At 42.3% G+C, this 17,413-nt stretch overlaps 1 protein-coding gene across 6 annotated transcripts in view; it reads right to left on the reverse strand.

The window, feature by feature from the left end:
- The window catches only part of GRIA1 (glutamate ionotropic receptor AMPA type subunit 1), a 165,872-nt gene that overhangs the window by 38,745 nt on the left and 109,714 nt on the right, over window positions 1-17,413 (reverse strand). For all 6 annotated transcript variants that reach the window (XM_034778625.1, XM_034778626.1, XM_034778624.1 and 3 more), the window contains exons 9-11: window positions 16,604-16,714; window positions 15,568-15,774; window positions 13,422-13,792 (exon numbers count right to left, since the gene is read on the reverse strand). In XM_034778625.1, coding sequence (XP_034634516.1) covers window positions 13,422-13,792; window positions 15,568-15,774; window positions 16,604-16,714 — 689 coding nt within the window. The remainder of the gene's footprint in view (window positions 1-13,421; window positions 13,793-15,567; window positions 15,775-16,603; window positions 16,715-17,413) is intronic.

Consider the following 17,413-nt stretch of genomic DNA (forward strand, 5'->3'; position numbering starts at 1 on the left):
CAGGGGTCGGCAACATTTGGCACACGGCTCGCCAGGGTAAGCGCCCTAGCGGGCCGGGCCAAATGTTGCTGACCCCGGCATAGAGTTAATATTATCAGCATTAACTCAGCTGCTAAAATTCCACACCCCTTTTTTTTTAAAGGGTCTGGAAACAATGCCAGGGAGAGCAGCTCGGCCTTGTCTGCCTCTCCTCAGCCACAGATCCTGACTCTCATGTGTGGTGTACTGAAAACTGTGTTAAAATGGTGATCGATGACCTTAAATTCTGAGGGTTTTTCTGGATCCTGCTTGCAGGTAGGGAGCGCGGTAAGGAAGCAGACAAAGTCAGCCTGCAGCCAGCCAGCCTACACTAAGGTGGGGTGAGCTGAGCTGTCTGTTTTATGGAGCAGCCTGTTTTCTCTCTCTCTGATTTTGGACTCGTGTATGTTATCATTCTGAATTTGAAGAAACAAGGTATTGTTGTGTTGCAGCCGCTCAGCCAGTATTTTATGTTTATCTTTGGGGATGCCGTGAAACATAGCACAACAGCAAGGCTTCATGAAGCCAGAGAAAGGAGGAAAGCATGCCAGGGAGCAGCATGCCCTGTATTTCTGTCCTTCCACAGGCAAGCCCTATATGGATTGCATCCTTTTCTGACTATGCATGTGGAGTGGACAACAGAGCCATTTATTCTTTAAAATCCCACTGAATTTCAGTGGGAATTGGGCATCTAACTCTTTTCACTCCTTTGAAAACCCCAGTCTGAGCGGCAGGGAAAGGGCCCCTGATTGATCTCTGCTTATGCCCATTCCAATTTATCTGGGCTCCTCTAGATGGTCTCAAATTCTTAATATTTCTCCCCCTCTCACTTTCCTTTCTCCTAGTTGTTTTTCTTTATCTACAGAGTCCCTGTATACTTCTTTCCTCCCTCTCACTCTGCGATAATCTTCCTCTTCCTCATCTCCATTATCTGATTTGGTTGTTAGCCTGCTTTTACTAATCGTGTAACTTCAAAGGGGTATTGTGAGAATTAATTAGTGTTCATAAAGCGTTTTGAAGTCCTCCAATGAAAGATGCTAAAACACTTTGCATTTCTACGGGGCCTTTTATCAGAGGATCAAAGGATCATTGCTGCTGTTGAACGATTACTGCTCAGCCTTTGGATCTGAGGGTAAGCAACTACTTTCCTGGGATAGGCAATAATCCAGAATTACCTTATGGGTTTCATAATCAGATCAACCTCTTTAAAAGTATGTTGTTTATGCGCGCACGCACGCACACCCCCTTCCCCGCCTTGCTATAACACTACAAGATGAACCCCTCCTGACTTATGGACATCGTTCACCTCTTCACGGTGATGCGGTGAAAGGTACCACCCATAAGTCCAGGAACAGCCACCTGTTATGGACTTCCTGCCCCCCAATCACAGGAACTCCAGAGAATTGCCAAGAATGACCAAGCTGGCCTCTGAAGATGGAGCCTGCAAAGCGGCCCCTTGAGAGCTTTATCTGCTCAACCACCCAGCCTCTTCCTCTGAGATTCTAATGTAGATTCCACTCTGTGCTCTGGACGAGGCACACTGTTAGCTCAAGACCATGGTTTGCCTCAGTGCATCTCCTGATCACAAGGAAAGCGAAATAAATTCATTTCTCCCAATGAAGACTGCAATAGCTACACGGATGATTACAGAACCTCCTACGTGCACCTTTGTGGTCTATGCTCTGGACCACAACAAACTCCATAAGCCTCGAGAAGCACTTGCCTGACTGGAACATCTATCTTAAATAGAGCAAGTCATGAAATGAAGGGGGGGAAGGGGGAGACGCTATATGCATCTTCATGTCTCCAGCACACAGAGCTCAGAGATTGCCGCAGTACTGAGGAGGTTTTAAAATAAATTCTGTGATAAAAGCTGAGATAAAAGCTGCTTTCAGACAGTGACTTTTACATTATATAGATATATATTTTTAAATACAGACGTGCCCAAACATTTTAGAAAAACCTGAGGCAACGTTACCTCTGGGAGCTCTGGTGGCATGTGGGTAAATTTCCTGAACATGCTGATATGATTTCCACCTTCCCAATTCTCCTCCACCCTGACTGACCAGTAACACTGCAGTCCTGGGCTCCTGTTGATTTGCTTATGCCCCTCAATCCTTTCCTGGGATAGGCCCTTCTTTTCTGGGACCCTCTATGCCATTAATAGTTCTGCTCTTGGGTTTCTCCTGTGCAAAAGGCATCAGGAGTAAGATGATTGGATGATACAGACAAATATTCACAAAGGACGAAGACAGGAGGCCTCCAAACACTTCTCAGTTTTGGGACTTTGACTCAAGTTTTCAGAGCTAAACAGTGAACACAATAAGTCTCAAGCTTCCCCTCCAAGTCCCCCCACATTCAACCCCTGGGAGTTTGCAGGGATGCATTCTTTATTGAGCCCTGTTATGGCACTAAATCTGCTCATCACAATTTGGGGAATATTTTCCCCTAGGCACATGTGATTATTCTGGGTTTCTACATCATGTACCCAGACATAAAATTATCTCAGTGTCTGGAAATCTCTATTTAGGTTACAAAAGTGTGAAACAGATTGGATAATGTGCGTCTGTGGGCTCATTTCCACTGCCATGGTGCAGGATGGAATGCATACCTTGTGTCTGGCAGACTGAAGAAGACACCAGGGGATTGTGCAGTACTACCCAATGAATAAAAACAGTGTATTATCACACTCACCCCCAGTTCTATAGACACCACAGGAGTGGCACCTGCATAGCTACTACAGAGGAAAAGTCTTTGAACATAAGAATATAAAATATCTCAGGAAAAGGCCAACCAGCCCAATTCACCCACCTCTTTTAAATGCGTCTGAAAACCACCTTCCTCAGATCTCTCAATCCTTTCTGTCTCCGGAAACAGCCTCATCAACTGGTTAATCCTCTTTGCATTGCGTCAATCGCTTTCTCCTGTCGATCAGCTCTTTCAACTCTCCCATAAAGAGCAAAGTGGCATTCTGTCCCCATTTAAACAAGTTCGCTCCCCAGCTTTTTAGCACCATCCATGACAGCATCGGCTTTCCCTGCCTATTGCTTTGTGATGCTGCTTTGAGACATAAAGATACTCTGTTGCGATACTCGCTGGTTTCATGCACATGTTTGTGTACATGTAATGACAAGGGAGAATGATATTTGCGGTGTCACCCAATCAAGCACTTGGGAGAAAGTTTAAAATGAAAACTAAATGGTTATAATTCGTCCAAAACAGAAATTAAAGGAATTTCTTTCTCTGTTGTTGGCCAGAAACTTCTGTCCACCATTGGAGGAATAAATCAGCAGCAGTGGATACTAGCTCTAAGTATGGAATCCAGAACCATTTGAATCAGGGAATTCAATACGCAGCCAACAACTGTGTATCCAGACAATGCACAAATGATATGTTATCACTGATAAAAGTGATGTGCAGCATACTGGGGAGTTATTTAACAAAGCTCCCCTATACTGTTGCCTGTGAAACAGAGCCAGGGCTTCTCATCTTAGATGTAATAATTTTCTGGAGTGGCAACATAAAGCTCTGTGTAAAAGCTACTCTTGCAAAGGACACCACTTCAGGGAGTCGTAGGTCATGGAGCTCCACAAAACCCCTTGTTCCATGGCAAAAACACCTCCAACTAGTTATTAGAAAGATCTAACCATGTGCTGGATTGGAACACGTTTGGGAAAATAGGCTATCAAAATAAAAAAGTCTCTGTTACTAATTCACAACCAACAATTGAGATTACAGCATAACAAAGGACATCTTTGAGTCTCAAAGGATTTCCCACTGAGGTGAACAATGCCTAAACTAACCTACAACTTCACATTTTTGAGTCCTCATAAAGCATTATAAACAGTTTAAAATGGCTAACACAGGCTTTGCCCGCATCAGAGATGTTCTGTTAAAACCCTCCAATAAAAATGCCAAGTATTTTCCATGGGAAATTAAACAAAAAACAAAACCCCCAAATCCTCTCACTTTTTTTGAAAATTTCCATGAAAATTTTTCAGTTTTGCAGGGGAAGAAACACAAACAAATAATTTAGAAAAAAACTTTCAGATTTCCAAACCATTTTTGGTAAAACAAACAAAGCAAAACAAAACTGTTTCTGGTAAAAATATTCATTTTCTGAAAACCAAAACCTGATTTTTTTATTTAGATTTTTTAACCAAAACCCAAACATTTTACCAAGTATATTTTGGTTCTGCTTTCCAGATTTTCTTTCAAAAACCCAGAACATTTTACACACACACACACACACACATACATACACAAAAGGGTGAAAAAATGTTTTGATTAAAATTTTTTGATCAGCTCTAAAAGAGAGTTTTGCTCATGTATGAGAGGACAGAAGCGGGCCCTACATTTCTCTGTATTGTTAGTTAACATTTGTAATATTGTAGCATCTTGATTGGGAGAGTCCACTGTGCTAGACACAATACAAACAACATGCTAAGAGACAGTTCCTGCCCTAAAGAGCTCACAGTCTACTTACACAAGACAAAGAAAAGGTGGTAGGGGTAACAGATCAGTGATATGAATTGTCCAGAACCACATAACAACTGAGTGACAGTGCTGTGAACTAAAGCCAGCTCTCCTGACTCCCAGTGCAGTGTCCTATATATATATATATATATATATACAGGCTTGGAACGTTTTGATTTTTATTGGTAAATGGCCATTATGTTGATTTCACTGTATATGCACAAACCGATGAAAAAATATTTCCATCAATAAGAATCAAAATTTATAGATAGGCAAAGTAGGAAAAATGCTACTTGAGAACTTATTAGAGTCAAAATCCAGTGATCTAGACTTTTGAATTAGGGTGGTTGCAGATGGACTAGCAAATAACTACTAAAACAAGTTATGATGTGTTGATTTAAGTATATTTACACTGTATATTTTGACCTGTGATGTTGATGATCTGTGTTAACAGTTTATAAAGCTATAACTTTTTGACTTTCAATGTCTACTGTTATTAAATATTTGTCTGACCCCACCCCATAATTTTGTGCAACTATGAAAATTTAAATCTTTAAAAATGCTTAAAAATAAACAATCAAATTCTGCCAAGCCAACCTATATATTAAACGGCATTGCCACTTCCTCTCACTTGAGCTAAAGGAGTAGCTCTGCTCTCTGGTAGTAGTAGTAGTAGTAGACTATTATCCTCCAGTGGCCTAATAACTAAAAAGAGCTGTGAAATATATTCATAACGTAACACACTGGCCAAGTGTGTGTGTATGTGGATTCCCTTTTTGAATCAGATATGCAGACAATCCGCAGGTTACAAATAATCAGTAAGTTTCCTGTAGGCATCTCAAGAGAAGGGAACTCCAATACCAAGAGGGTACTGAGCTTGTGGATGAGTTGAGGAAGGTGCTTGCATAGAAGAAGGCATAACAAGTGCTTGCGTGAGATGCTGACAAATGGATGGATAAAGCTGGCATTCAATATTTATAAAGCATTTGGAAATCCTTGGATTGAAGGGACTACATCGAAATCCAATGGATTATGATTTGTTCTGTACAACTCAAATTCACTATTATTCTTCCAAAGGCATTTTATCATTTAAATATTCCTTTGTCATGAGCCTCCTGTTCCCTCATCACCTCTCCAAATGGAAGATGAGATAGCAGGGAAGAGCATTTTCTGAAGTTTCCCATTGTTCACTGATTGCAGCCTCTCGGTTGCCATGGGATATGTACAAGAACCAGAGTGCAGTTGCTTAACTTCATGTTGCTCAAACTGTTTGTTGAGCTGTTTCTATGGTGAGTCACCTAACTTCCTTCGCTAAGTGCATTTCAGAGGTAAGTGTGGCCATCAGCTCCTAGAGCTTCGTGAGCGCTGCCACCTCCCACCACCCCCGGCCCAAATTTTCATCTTGCTGAGAGTAATTAACTCTCCCAGGTGCAGGCAATTAGGATGCCATTCAGTGTATTTCTAAAATGGAAGGTGACATTTCCAGAAGTTGAAATACAACCGATATATATATTTAAGACCAGCTTCAGTTTGAGTTGCAACAAACTGCAAAAAAGCTTGGGCCCAATCTCGAACTCCTGAGTCATGTCCACGTCTTCGAAAGCCCCCGCAATATATCCATCCTCTACTAGAGTGGGGATGGAGGGAGGCAGTTTGAACCTCCCGGCCCGAGCTCGGACCCAGGGAGTCGGATGGGCTTGGACGATTAGCCCGAGCCACTGCCCGTGCAGTAACATCCGCACTAGCTCGAGCAGAGCTAGCACGAGGCTGTCTATCTGCACTAGGAATGATACCTCTCAGCTGCAGTGTAGACACACCCTTTAACATCACTTTGTCCCTGAACAATTATATTCCCATTCACACATATACAATGACAATTCAGAAATCCCCCATTTACTATCGAACCTCCCTAGCTCGGATAAGAGCTTGACACACAGGATCGGTTCTTTTATATTCTGTTCCCTGAATGCAGTGCAGATTTCATACGCACACTAGATCTGCAGTGGCAGCCTTCATGACCACCAGACCAGGACATCTCCGGCGCTGCTCTCACATTTCTCAGTACTGCAGATTATGTTTAGCTGTGTTTGTACTATGACACGATATCCCATTAATAGTATATTTTGATCGGTATCTAAAATATGATTTATGCACTCGACTTCTAAGATTGTATGGCACAGGAGGGGTTCAGAAGCAGGGCCGGCTCTAGGCACCAGCAAAGCAAGCACGGGCTTGGGGCAACACAATTCCAGGGGCGGCATTCCATTTTTTGTTTGTTTGTTTGTTTTTTGCTTTGGCAGTTGCACTCCTGAAGCTTGGGGCGGCAAAAATCCTAGAGCCGGCCCTGTTCAGAAGAACCCTACCTCCCAGACAGTTTCACACCCACAGAGATACAGTAATCAGGAAAGTGATTACAATCCATGGGGGTTTAGGGAGTCTAACCACCCTAACAATGGAGCTGCCATTCATGTAGTCTGCCCAGCTAGAAGTCCTGGCTGTCAGGAAAAAGCAGTTTGAGACAAACGAATACACATTGAGGGCTCACACCCGATGTGGCTTGAGAGGAAGGGGAAGGAAGAGACCCCCTGAATATGGTAATGTATCCTGAGATCAAGGAGAAGGAGGACACTAAATAAAGACAGACAAGCAGGTACAGAGAGCCCAGCATGACAAACGTAGGCCACCAAAAGGTAGGTTTTCTTTAGCGAGATCACAGGCATTAGTTGTCTTGCTAGAAAAGCACATCTCTTTTAGCAGTGAGGATGTAGCCCAAGAGATGACAAAGAGAGAAACATGCTCTCTGCTCGATCTTAGCCATAAGACATATATGTTTAAATTTGTTTTGCTTGTAAATAATCAGTTAACTCTACGCTTTTACTCTTTTTCACTGCTCAGAAAGCTGTGGGGTGTCTCAGAAATTCCGGCTGGTCATCCATGGATGGAGAGAAAGTCAATGAGGCTCCCGACCCACAGGGGCCTAGTTAGGTACCAGGGTCTGTGAACCTAGGAAACCACCTTGGTTTCCCACCCCAAGGAAGGCAGAACTTGCAATAGGCAATGAGGGCAACTGAGGGACCGAAGTGAAACATGAGCCTGAATTCTTTCCCATCCCTCACATGCAGCAACTTCATCTCTGTTGTTACAATGTTCTTTTGTTTTCATTTATCTGTCCCTCTTGAATCAAGCCTGCTGTACATATAATCTTTGTACCAGTATAACTGTGTCACTTAGGAGGTGATTTTCTACCAAAATAGTTACATTGGTGCAACCTATAGCATGGACACAGTTATATCAATCCTTCAGATATAATGCATTTTTATACTGATACAACTGTGTCCACACAAGAGGGGTTTGTACCATTTTAACTGTACTGGTATTGTTAGAGCAGCACAATTTTCATGAGTAGACAAGGCCTAGCTCTCAAACTGTTGTACGTTTGGGTGATTCGGAGTGTCTAGTCTGTGTGTCAAATTGTGTTTTGGAAATAGCTAGTACTTGAGTCATATTTACTTCACACTCCTCATCCTGCAAATCCTTGGAGAATATTTAGTAGGGTGTCTGCAACGAGGAGCTCTTTACTGGGCCTGTATTTCACATTTAACGAGTACTTTTCACAATTGTTTTCTGAAGTCTAGGCGGAGCTATGAACAGACCAATAGTTTAATGGTCTGTTTCAGCCTTGACTGATTTCTGCCCATAAGCATATTCATGAAACTACTCACTACCCAAAACAATTTCTTTTTCTTTTTCAATCTGAGCATAGTTCTGGTGTGCTTCAATCAGTACTTTGGAAGCACAGATTCTAAGGGCAGCTAGGACAAATATGATCTACTTTTTCCTCCTGCCTAATCCTGAGCATATAATTTCACTCAGTAATTCCTGCACTGAGACTACTGGGCGATCATCTTGCAGAGGGACAACCACCAAACTATACGGGCAAGCATCTACTGAGCATTTAGGCTCTGCACTGTTAGCATCAAAATATTGCAGCATCTATGCTCTTTTTAATTCCCCAAAAGCTTACTTCTTGCCAGTGACACACCTTAAGCAGCCATTGCGGGGGACATGTTCGAGATGCATTGGTTTAACATGCCTCTGAATCTCTGTAACCTCTCCTTATTTTGGGGTATTTCTATTAAGACAGTTGCCTTCATTTATCGACTTTCTTGCAAATATTTCATTTTCCTTTGCTGTCATACAGTAAGCATACAATGCCCAGGACTGCTGCTATGTGAGTATTTGCTATTTCCAGTCACCTACTGTCTGTCAGGATTACAAAAGGTAAATATCCCTGTCAGGTGGCAGGGTCTGATAGCCAGCAAGTCCAGGGGCTGCTGGTGACCCTCCTCCCCATCCCAAACACTCTCACCTTTCACAACCCCCCTGCAGCTGCACAGGGGCACTCCACACAAAGTCCCCTCACCCCAAACTCCAGGATCACCCCATTCTCAGCAGGGCCGGCTCCAGCATTTCTGCCGCCCCAAGCAAAAAATAATAATAATAAAAAAAAGCCGCGATTGGCGGAGGCAATTGAAAAAAAAGCCTCGATCGGCGGCGGCAGTTCACCGGCAGGTCCTTCGCTCCTAGAGGGAGTGAGGCACCTGCCGCCCCCGAATTGCCGCAGGTGCCGCCCCTCTCCCTTGGCCGCCCCAAGCACCTGCTTGTTAAGCTGGTGCCTGGAGCCGGCCCTGATTCTCAGTGACATGCCATAGGATCCCCTTCCCATGCACACAGACCCAATGACGCTCTACAGAGTGCCCATTTCGGGGTGATACACTACAGCAAACCTACCCCTCCATCACGACAGTACAGACACATCTCCCTCCACATGTAGTGATGCACCCCAAGAGCCATGTCCCTACAGTGTGAAATACAGAGGAACCATTGTTCTGCTCTCTGACATCCCGCAGAAACTTCCCCTCCCCTTCTCTCCACTCAAGCCATACCCCACAGAAACCTCTCCCTTCCTTCCCCCACAACCACTCCCCACAGAACCCTCCCCAGGGATGCATACCCCAGAATACCTACCCACCCAGCAGAAAGTAATTTCACACCCCCCACCCTGGAAAGGACCCCCCGCCCTGAGACCTCTGAACAATCATACTGCCGACCAGAGCACTTCTCCCATCTCGACAGGGCCTCAGCCCCATCCTCAGCACACACAGGGACATTCCACAGAATCCTCAATAGAATGACATCCCTGCACCACCAAACTGTCTAACCCTGATCCCCTGGCTAACCTCAGCAGCAGGCATCCTCTGACAAACAGAAACCCTCGTTCAGATAGCTCGTTGACACCGGGATGGGAACAGGATGCTTGGGTTCACAAATGACTCGGGGATGCTCATTTATTTTGGTTGTTGGATGCCAAACAGGACACAGCCCCTTAAAATAGTGAGATATGGCTACACTGCTTATATAGCTTGTCCTGTCACACGACAGGATGGGTATACACAGAGTTTTGCCTATGGTGGTCTCTGCTGAAGGACAAGCTACTGTTACTATGGTAGCCAACGAAGATGTGGAAGATAAAAATACCCCACAAGCAACTGGACACAGATCCAAGCAAGCAGATTTTATAATAATAAAAATAATTGGTCAACATTTTTTGTGTTAAAATAGTCCTGTCAGAAAATGCAATTGTCTTAAAATCAAAACTTTCTGTGGGAAAATGTCAATTTCAGTGATTTTTTTCAGTTTTACTATCAGGAGAATTGAAACAAAAACATTCATTTAGAGTCGACCTTTAAAAATGAAACAACATTTTACATTTTGAAATGGCAGTTCAAAAGAAAAATGCCATTTCAAAATGTTGAATCATTTTAATTCGCTCAAAAATGTTGATATTTTTCATTTCGGCATTTTTTAATCAGACAGATTTCCGAATTTTTCACTCTGCAAACAATTTTCAATATTTCAACTTGCTGTTTCAATTCTGAATGGAAACTAATTTCAAAATGTTGAAACTTCCCGAGAGACAAAAATTCCTGACCAGTAATAACAGCAACAGCAACCACAACAATCATTATCTGGTCCTAATGATGCAGCCAAGTTAAGAGATGGTGTTAAACTCCTCTCCACGGGTGTTCACAGGGAAAAACGTTCTGAACACTTCTGGTAGACGCCTGATAATCAGTGATCAGTGATGACCTTTAAAACATATTAATACTATAAATGTCACGTCTACCAGAGTGCCTTTGGAAGCTTTTTCCCTCTGCTATCAAGCATTTCATTAATATTTTGCCAAACAGGCAACAAACAGTCAAGAACTCAGGCATACAGGCACTTTAATTTTCATCATACAAGAGCTTTTGCTGTTGTTGTTTAGTGTTATTGCTATTTGCTGATGGAATCATTTCTTGTTTTATCCTCCAGACTCTCACTGTCCTCTCAGCATGTGTAAAATTAACTTCCATTTACAGCACTGTAAGCCCACAATACCCCACACAGAATTAATGTTATCTGAGGCTTTGAATAAAAGAAAAAGACAAAAAAAAAAAAGATGGAAAAAGTCTTTCCTTGATTTGCTACCGGAGTAGATTTGATCTTTAAGTCACTAGGGAACATAAATAGAGAAAGCGAAGACTCCAGTCTATAGAATAATTTTTCTGCAACTCTGCTTTAAGAGCAATATTAGGCTTGGAAAGGGTCTTATTCTAATCTAGATGGTGGATCAAACCAAAACACAGGACTGGAACACCAGTGAACTTCTGTGAAGTTTGGATCCACACCCCCAAGCCACATCTTGTTTCTATCTCTATAACAGCCATGCCAAGCCCATAGATTTAAAGCACGGCTCCCCCCCCACCAACCCCAACACTGGGATCTGTCCAAATCCAGATCTAAGCTCATGCCTTTGATTCATCTCCAGCAGAACGGGGCAGGAAATAGTTTCCCAAATAGTTCCCCACCCTGAAAAAAAAAGATTTCAAAAATTTTTCCCATTCCCAATTGGGACAAAAGGTCGAAATCACCAAAACTTTCACAAACTGACTGATTTAAAAAATTGTAGTTTGGGTCAGTTGAAACAAAAACATTCTGATTATTTTAAAACATTTAGTTTTCATCATGTCTCTAATTTTTTTTCAACCTTTTGGGGGTTTTGCCTTGATTGGGATTTTGACAATTTCAGAATTTTAGTTTCAACATTTTGTTGAGTAGGGAAATTCATCAAATATCAAACCCTTTCCTCTGAAGTTTCAGTTCCGATGAATCGATATTTTTCAGCCAACCCCTCCCCCCCCATAAAAAACAGTTGTTAAATATGGATACAAGATTTGGACACAAATCTGACATCAAGAATTATAACATTCAAAAACCAGTAGGAGAACACTTCAATCTCCCAGGACCCTCAATAACAGACTTAAAAGTGGCAATTCTTCAACAAAAAACCCTTCAAAAACAGACTCCAATGAGAAACTGCAGAACTGGAATTAATTTGCAAACTGGACACCATCAAATTAGGCCCGAATAAAGACTGGGAGTGGATGGGTCACTACAAAAACTAATTCCCCCCTGCTGATACTCACACCTTCCTGTCAACTGTTTGAAATGGGCCACCTTGATTACATTGGCCTCATTAGCACTACAAAAGTGATTTCCACCCCTTCTTGTCAACTGTTGAGAATAGCCCACTTCCACCTTAATTGGATTGGCTCGTTAGCACTGACCTTCCACTTGGTAAGGCAACTCCCATCTTTTCATATGTATACTGCTTATTGTATTTTCCACTCCATGCACCTGATGAAGGGGTTTTAGCCCACGAAATCTTATGCCCAAATACATTTGTTAGTCTCTAAGGTGCCACAAGGACTCCTCTAATATCCAGTTTTTTCTTCATTATCTGAGGAGTGTACACCTACCACTGGATCAAATACTCCTTGCTTGAGAAACATTATTTACTTGATGTACAATTTTTGTAAGCAAAGAATACTTGTTAGACACAAGTGAAAAGTATTTTTTGCATGAAATGCCAGACTGAAGAGAGTTTGTATTATTAACCCTATTGCTAGAAAAGAAAAATAAATAAAAACCAAAAATCACAGGTTACCAATGCAATTGCAGGAATGTTACTTCCATAAAAGGAAGGCAGGCTTTTTGGATGGTCAGAGGAAACGTACTGACAAAAAATAAATGCAAAATTTGTAAAGATGATGACTGGATCTTCCAATTCAGTGACTACTTTGCACATTCTTTTTTCATGAGAGCTTTTGCTACATGGTTTCCCCATGTCACAATTTTTTTCTGGTATTTTTCCCAGCTTTGCAGCCAACTTACCATATTGTAACAGCCTTTTATTTAGATGCAGTACTAAGGAAGCATTTAGCCCTCTGGTGCTTTGCAACTCCTCCTTTCCTTACATACACTTGAACCATTGACTATAAAATGGGAGCACGTAGTGAAAACGCAGCACCTCTCCAAGGGCCCAATGACATTGACTGCAATTCAATGTATTTTACAGTCTTTGGCAAGATGTGCCTAAGCATTCATTGGGAACATCAAATCATCAATAAAATAAAACATTCTTCCATTGTTTTACTGGCTTTTCAAAGCTTCCCTGCAAAGCCGTGGTGACTCTTTTGTTCAAAGAGAAATGACATTGACAACAAAATGAAAGATAAGCAAAACTGGCCGGGTGGGGCAGGTAGTTTTGCAGAACCTTGTGGTTTGGAATTTTGTTTTTCAAAACCAAACCTAAAACTAGGATGGTTCGTCTCAAAAGCAGCATTTTATCTGAGCTCCAGTGTTTATAGTGTTGGGGAAATGATCCCTATTTTGGCCCATTTCTAAATATATGTGTAGTTCAGAAATTAAACTGAATGAGAAAACCAGAAAGAGGGTCGAAAAGGGAGATATGGCTTCATAGCTTCCCAAAGGACTAAAAATGCATGAATTAGAAGAGTGTTTGTGTGGGAAAGGTAACCAACCTTGGTGAAATATCGCATCCTTGCTGCATAAAGGCTCCCAGGGAGAACCAAAGACTGTTAAATATCCCAAATTCATTAGTCTGGTCACTGGGTGGCTGGTCGCGCCCTTCCTCGAACTCCTCAGTATGCCATTCATAAGGGCTGAAGCGGCTGACCAGGAAGAGGACAACGCTTACTCCAATGTAGGCAAAAACAATGCACATCCAAATCTCATAAGCCAAGGGATCCAGAAAGGAAAAGACGCCTGGCTTGGATTTTTGAGGTTTTTTTATCATGATGGATATCCCCAGGCTCATAAATGGCTTGGAAAAGTCTATGACTTCTTCTCGGACGAGGGTGATGGTTAATGGTGCAACAGCCACATCAGCTCTCTGAAAGGAGAGACAGACACCAGATACACAGATTGTAGATTACATGCACCAAGACACTCCATCACCAGCCTTCTCTTTCGCCAGCCTTCTGCTGTACACTCCCAATCCACTCTCTGATTTCATAGGATGATTTAATCAGGAGAAATGAACTACTATAGAAATGCTAAAAAAACCAACCCCATCACACCAGCATGTTATTTCCTTTCCGATTATTACTGATTGCAAGTAGGTTTAAAAATCAGACCTCTTTCCTTTCCCAGACAGTCAGGTCCTCTGGTCTGATTCATCCATTGATGTCACAATCCAAGGCTAGTGACATCTCATTTCACTATCATGTTGCACAATTAAGAAATGACAAAGTAACAGAGTCTTATCACACACACAGCAGAAGAGACAGGAAGAAAGTCTACTGCCAGGATGTTTATTTTCAGCAGGAGATGCTTTTCTATTGCATGACTCATATAGTTGAAGGGAAATATTTTCAAGAAAGCCAAACCCACTTTTAAAAATGGGATGAAGGCTCCTAATTCACATAGGGCCAGATTTAGAAAGGTATTTAGCTGCCTACAGATGCACCTAGTGAGATGTACAAAAGTGCCTAACTTCTATTGACTTTCATTTAGATTTTCCCAAAGGCGAAATTGAGACTGTCCCATGGAAAATGTTACTTTTGCAGAAACTGCATTTTCCATGTCAGAAAATCATTCCAATGGAAAATTCTCAACCAGCTGTAGTGAGTAGTGGTCAAGCCATCCAGCAACCAGATATAAATATGAGTGATACGATGCACGAGAAGGATAGAGAAAGCCCATTTTGGTGTTAAGAGTCTGACTAAGCAACAGGTTGAGATTTCAAACTCAACCATTTCTAGGTGCTACTCCTTCACAGCTATCAGAAAAAAGTTGACAAAATGGGTGTGCTCTGGGTGTTGGTTTTGGGGTAGGATGGCTTGGTTATTTACCTCTGAAGACTCCTTTAAATTGCTACTCTGCAGTGGGAGAAACTCTCTGCATAATTGTATGCTTACCTCCTGGAAAAAGGTTGATTATATTATGCTCCAGACGCTAGTTCATTAAAATGTATCTTGTAGGATGGGAAAGGTCACACTGGTTGCTGTGGGCTCGACCTTAAGAATGATACTCTAATTCCATGGAAACTGACTGCACTAATAGACATCTAACAGCAACAAGGCAATGGTGACATGATGAAAGGGTCATACTGTTCCATCAAAATGAACATGAGATAATAGAGATGTAGCTGGGGTAGCATTAAAAATCCAAGCAACACATAATGATGGAAACATTCAAAACATGAAAGGGAACTCAATAAAGAGAGATAGACAGAAAGGGTACCATTTGGTACTTTAATAGGACCACCTGCATTTGGGTGCATAGTTTAGTTCAGTGCTTAGGTGCACTAGAGGGGAACACAAAGGTGCTGATGCACAAACTCAAAATTTGGATGCCTTATTGAGGTGCTGTAATAAGGCTCATTATCTATCTAGTTCTTGAAAGGACTTTGGCTGCTGAGGGCAGGAAATACCTGAGATGAGTGAGAGTCAAAACTCCTCCCTGTCCTGATTTGTCCTAAGTGAAGCTGTTCTCGGCTCACCTGGAAGCCGGGAGTATTAGAAAGCTTTCCCAACCAAATCTTGCAGAATTTGACAGTTTGCTTAATCAATCAGTTTCCCTTTGGGTCTGGTAGCTACACTTTTTGAGGTCCACTCATAATCAATTCCTGTAATTATGAATCAATGGACAAGGTTGGAAACTTACTCCATAAACCAGCTCTCCCACCATGCCATTCCATGCTTTATTGTCAGGGTCCCGGGCTCCATACTTCCCATCGCTCACTATCTCCAACCTGTATTGGTAGCCAACATGCTTAGCGATCTCAGCAGCAAGCTCCACGCAGTAGCCTTCATACCTCTCGTTGCCTTCAAACTGGTTGGCATTCTTCTTGAGCATCACATATGGATCTTCCTGGCAGAGAGAGGACAAGTTAGTGAGCAATGCTTCCCCTTTCGCCCCCAGAGATGTTCAACGTGTGTCCTGCTCTCAGGAAGGGATGCTAGATACGATTCTCAATGCACTTTCAAAACGCTAATGCCGGAATCATTTACAAAGTGGTTCGCACAGCCTGGTCAACAAAAGTTTGGGCTAGTAAGTTGCCTGTTTGAGGTTTCTATTGTGCAGAATTTGGTAGCCACCCTAGCTGGGGTGGACCTAACCAACAAGGAAAACTGATAGGAATTCTTCAACAATCTTTGGCAGAGATTCCAAAAGGGAAATCATGCCTTCTACTTGAGGATCTCTTAGCATTTCACAAACTGAGCAAGCCTTCATCAGTCAGTCTCTGTGAGATAGGCATGGACAGTGGTGCATTATGTCAAACGTTATGGAGACGTCTATTGCTGCTCCATAATACTGGCTGAGTTGAGTTTTGCTCTTAAAGCAGGGATTCAACCTCTTTGTTATGTGTGAGGAATACTGTGTCTCCTTCCTAAAATTACAGCACCTGCTCTGTGCGTGCACGATATAAACCATTGCTACAATGTACCTACTTTCCCTATGTTGATGTCCCTGCTCACTGCCTGCCACACTTCCTTGTAGTTCTCTGTGTTAAGAGGGGAGACATCTTAAGTACTTGTTTGATTATAAGGCAACGGCAAGTTTTTATGGGCCACCACTGGAAGCTGTGATTATATGCAACATGTATTACAGGGAAAGGGGTACACAGCACAACAAGGAATGTGAGCGGAAGAGAAAGGAGTGAGGGAGACCTGTGGATTAGACATGCAAGAGAACTTACTAAAATAGTTGTAACTATGTAAGTCCGATTCTGTAGAGTCACGGATTCATTGTCACCTTGGGAATCTGTGGCTGTGGGAAGAAACTTATCATCTTCGTTCCAATAACCAATCTGTTAACGACAGAAAGACCGTGAAACCCTGCTGTCCTCCGAGCCTGTTCCTAGGACAAGCCAAGAGGAGAACAATATACCAGTAGGATTGCCCTGCCAGCTTTAGCTATCTCAGGGTGTTCATCACCAACCAGACCTCTACTGCTCCCACAGTCCTGACCTCTTTCCCCATCCTGGCCTTGAAAACCCCAGAAAAATCATGACACGTACTGTGCATAATGTACAGGGATAAGCAATAACCACACGATAATAATGGAAGTACCACAATTTCCCCCAATACTTAGGGAAATAAATAACAAAAGAGTCTCACATCACTGTATGCTGACTGCTGGTAAATATGTTTTTAATGGTGACCACTGTTAATGTATGATGGTCTCTCTAGGCTGATACAAGTCTTGTGTCACACCTCCGCTCTTGCACAAGTGTAAAATTAAATTCTAGGATGCCTTGCAGAACCAGGACAAGATGGGGGAAAAAAGCAGGAGACTTGTTAGAAAGAGAAGAAAGGAGCTGCCCGGCGGCAAAAAGTTTAGAGTTGCACATGTAACTAAAAAGCTGTCAGGGGCAGAATTCTTGGTGTTACTCTGTGTTTATTAATAATCAGGGATACATTCCACGCTATCACAGCTCACAGGCAAAGCAGACAGCTGGAGAGTATCAATAGGAAGATCATTCTTGAGGTGATCTTATTTGAAGGCT

The sequence above is a fragment of the Trachemys scripta genome, chromosome 8 (genome assembly GCF_013100865.1).
Source record: "Trachemys scripta elegans isolate TJP31775 chromosome 8, CAS_Tse_1.0, whole genome shotgun sequence".
NCBI classification, from domain to species: domain Eukaryota; kingdom Metazoa; phylum Chordata; order Testudines; family Emydidae; genus Trachemys; species Trachemys scripta.